The 2,500-nt window shown below is 45.0% G+C and overlaps 1 protein-coding gene across 3 annotated transcripts in view; it reads left to right on the forward strand.

Annotated features, from left to right (window-relative positions):
- fbxl20 (F-box and leucine-rich repeat protein 20) overlaps nucleotides 1–2,500 on the forward strand; it is a 19,897-nt gene that overhangs the window by 17,005 nt on the left and 392 nt on the right. The window contains exons 14-16 of one of the 3 annotated variants that reach the window (XR_014530687.1): nucleotides 1–211; nucleotides 646–1,522; nucleotides 1,567–2,500. The exon at nucleotides 1–211 is cut by the window's left edge and continues 2 nt beyond it; the exon at nucleotides 1,567–2,500 is cut by the window's right edge and continues 392 nt beyond it. Coding sequence is in view for 1 of the 3 variants with exons in the window: in XM_083524532.1 (XP_083380658.1) it covers nucleotides 1–211; nucleotides 646–753 (319 nt within the window). In the remaining 2 variants the exon portion in view is untranslated. Of the gene's footprint in view, nucleotides 212–645 lie in introns of all 3 variants that reach the window. The other 2 variants (XR_014530688.1, XM_083524532.1) reach the window with 2 other exon arrangements.

The raw sequence follows: 2,500 nt of genomic DNA on the forward strand, positions 1-2,500 counted from the left end.
TCTGTCTCATTGTGAACTGATCACGGATGAAGGTATCCGTCACCTGGGCAGCGGGCCATGTGCTCACGACCGTCTGGAGGTGATTGAGCTCGATAACTGCCCCCTCATCACCGACGCCTCGCTGGAGCACCTCAAGACCTGCCACTGCCTCGACCGCATCGAGCTGTACGACTGCCAACAGATCACACGCGCTGGGATTAAGAGGCTCAGAGTGAGTTTACACACACACACACACACACACACACACACGTGCGATTTGCAGGCCTTTCGTGCCCCGCGCACAGCTAATCCATTCTCTCCTAATTAGCAACTCGTTAGTTATTTGTGCCTTTACCAGAGCGGGGCCCTGCGGGTCATCAATATTACACACTGATCTGTAACATTAACAGCCATGACACGTGACGACACGTGAGCCCTGGGTTCAGTAGTGAGTCACTCGGCTGATTCTTGCATTTGTTAGATGTCTCAGGTGTTTGTTTTTTTTTACTCGTCTATATCTTCGTCCTTTTGGATGAGGAGGAAGATATAGACGAGTAAAAAGATGAGGCTGATACACACACACACACACACACACACACACATCAGGATGTCAGAAGGTTTCTTCAGTCACTCTGTTGTACTCAGGACGTTTTTTTTTCCATTTAGACTCACTTACCCAACATCAAAGTCCACGCCTACTTTGCACCTGTGACTCCGCCTCCTTCGGTAGGAGGAAGTAGACAGAGGTTCTGCCGCTGCTGTATCCTGCTATGATGTCACAGCCTCCGCCTCCTCAACCTTGAGAGAAAGAGAAAGAGAGAGAGAGAGAGAGAGAGAGAGAGAGAGCGAGAGAGAGAGGTGTGTGTGTGTGTGTGTGTGTGTGTGTGTGTGTGTGTGTGTGTGTGTGTGTGTGTGTGTGTGTGTGTGTCATATAAAGTATTAAATATGTTTCCTCCTAGAATTCACTGCACTTCTGATCCGATTAAGGAGAATTTGTCAATGAGTCAGGAGTCATTTGGGTAGGAGTCAGTTGACTCAAGTGAGCTGGCAAGTGAATCAGTTGTCTGTCATGGCTCACTCATATATATTATGTTTAAGTCAGGATAATGGGTACGGGTGAGGGGTCATGGTGAAGGGTCTGGGCAAATGGTCAGAAGTGCCCTTGGAGCATAGATTGTGAGGTTCTTGCTTAAGGGCCCAAAAGTGGAAGCTTGGCGGTGCAGGGGTGCGACTTTCCAACCTTATGGTCAGTAACCCAGAGCCTTATCTTTGATCAGTAACCTACTGCCCCAAATGGCCTTCCAATCCCACGACAGGTCAGCAAGTCAATGGAAAGTTCATGAGTTGTGTCCAAGAGTCGGTTAGCATGTGATACAAGGCTTTGTCAGTGATTTGTACTGTGGACGAGTCAATAAAAGATGACTCACAAGTTAAATCCAGTCAGTGAGTCAGCAAGGTTTAAAAAAAATCCACTCCTTGTGTCACCTGAGTCATTCAATTGAATCGAATAAGTTAGTTGGGCAGGTTATGTCAGTGTGAGTCAGTTTATGGGTCATATGAGTCAGACATGTGAGTCGTATGAATCAGGAAATTGAGTCGTATAAGTCATTCGGATGAATCGTATGAGTCAGACGGGTGAGTCGTATGAATCAGGAAATTGAGTCGTATAAGTCATTCGGATGAATCGTATGAGTCAGATGGGTGAGTCGTATGAATCAGGAAAGTGAGTCGTATAAGTCATTCAGATGAATCGTATGAGTCGGACGGGTGAGTCGTATGAACCACATGTTAAAAGTAATGTTTATAAACTTGGCCATTTCTCCCAAACTTATACTTATTCATTATTTTTGATTAAACACTATGAATGGACACACACATATACACACACACACACATTGACACAATCTCTCTCTCTCTCTCTCGGTCATATAGAGGAAGTTGAATATTTTTTAAATCAGTAAAATATGCCAAAAGCTGCATGTTACAAATCTAGTTTTTATAAAACAAACAAACAAAAAACAAACAAAAAACAATGTGTGATTGGTGTGGCCTGAACACCGACAGCCAATGAGGACACAAGGATGACAATTCGTTGTTTCACAACGATACTGGACAAAAGGAGGTACATGAAACTTTGAGTGGGCGGGGCTTGTGTGCATAGCCAATTAGATATTAGGAGAGCGAGAGAGCGAGGATGAGTGCTGTCCCAGCTGGCCAGTCAGATCACAGGACAGAAACGATCAGTGACATCATACACAGTGGACTTAAGAAAACTTTCCATCGTTGTGTGTGCGTGTGCGTGCATTCTGGGAAAGGGGGTTGTTGATGAGTGAGAGATATACATACACACACACACACACACACACACACACACACACACACACACACGCACTAACCAGACAGAGAAAATGAACTGAATCAATCAGAAAGTGTGTATTATTGTTGTCACTGGCAATTTGTTATCTTGGTGTGTGTGTGTGTGTGTGTGTGTGTGTGTGTGTGTGTGTGTGTGTGTGTGTGT

The sequence above is a fragment of the Silurus aristotelis genome (genome assembly GCF_946808225.1).
Source record: "Silurus aristotelis genome assembly, chromosome: 21".
Lineage (NCBI taxonomy): Eukaryota > Metazoa > Chordata > Actinopteri > Siluriformes > Siluridae > Silurus > Silurus aristotelis.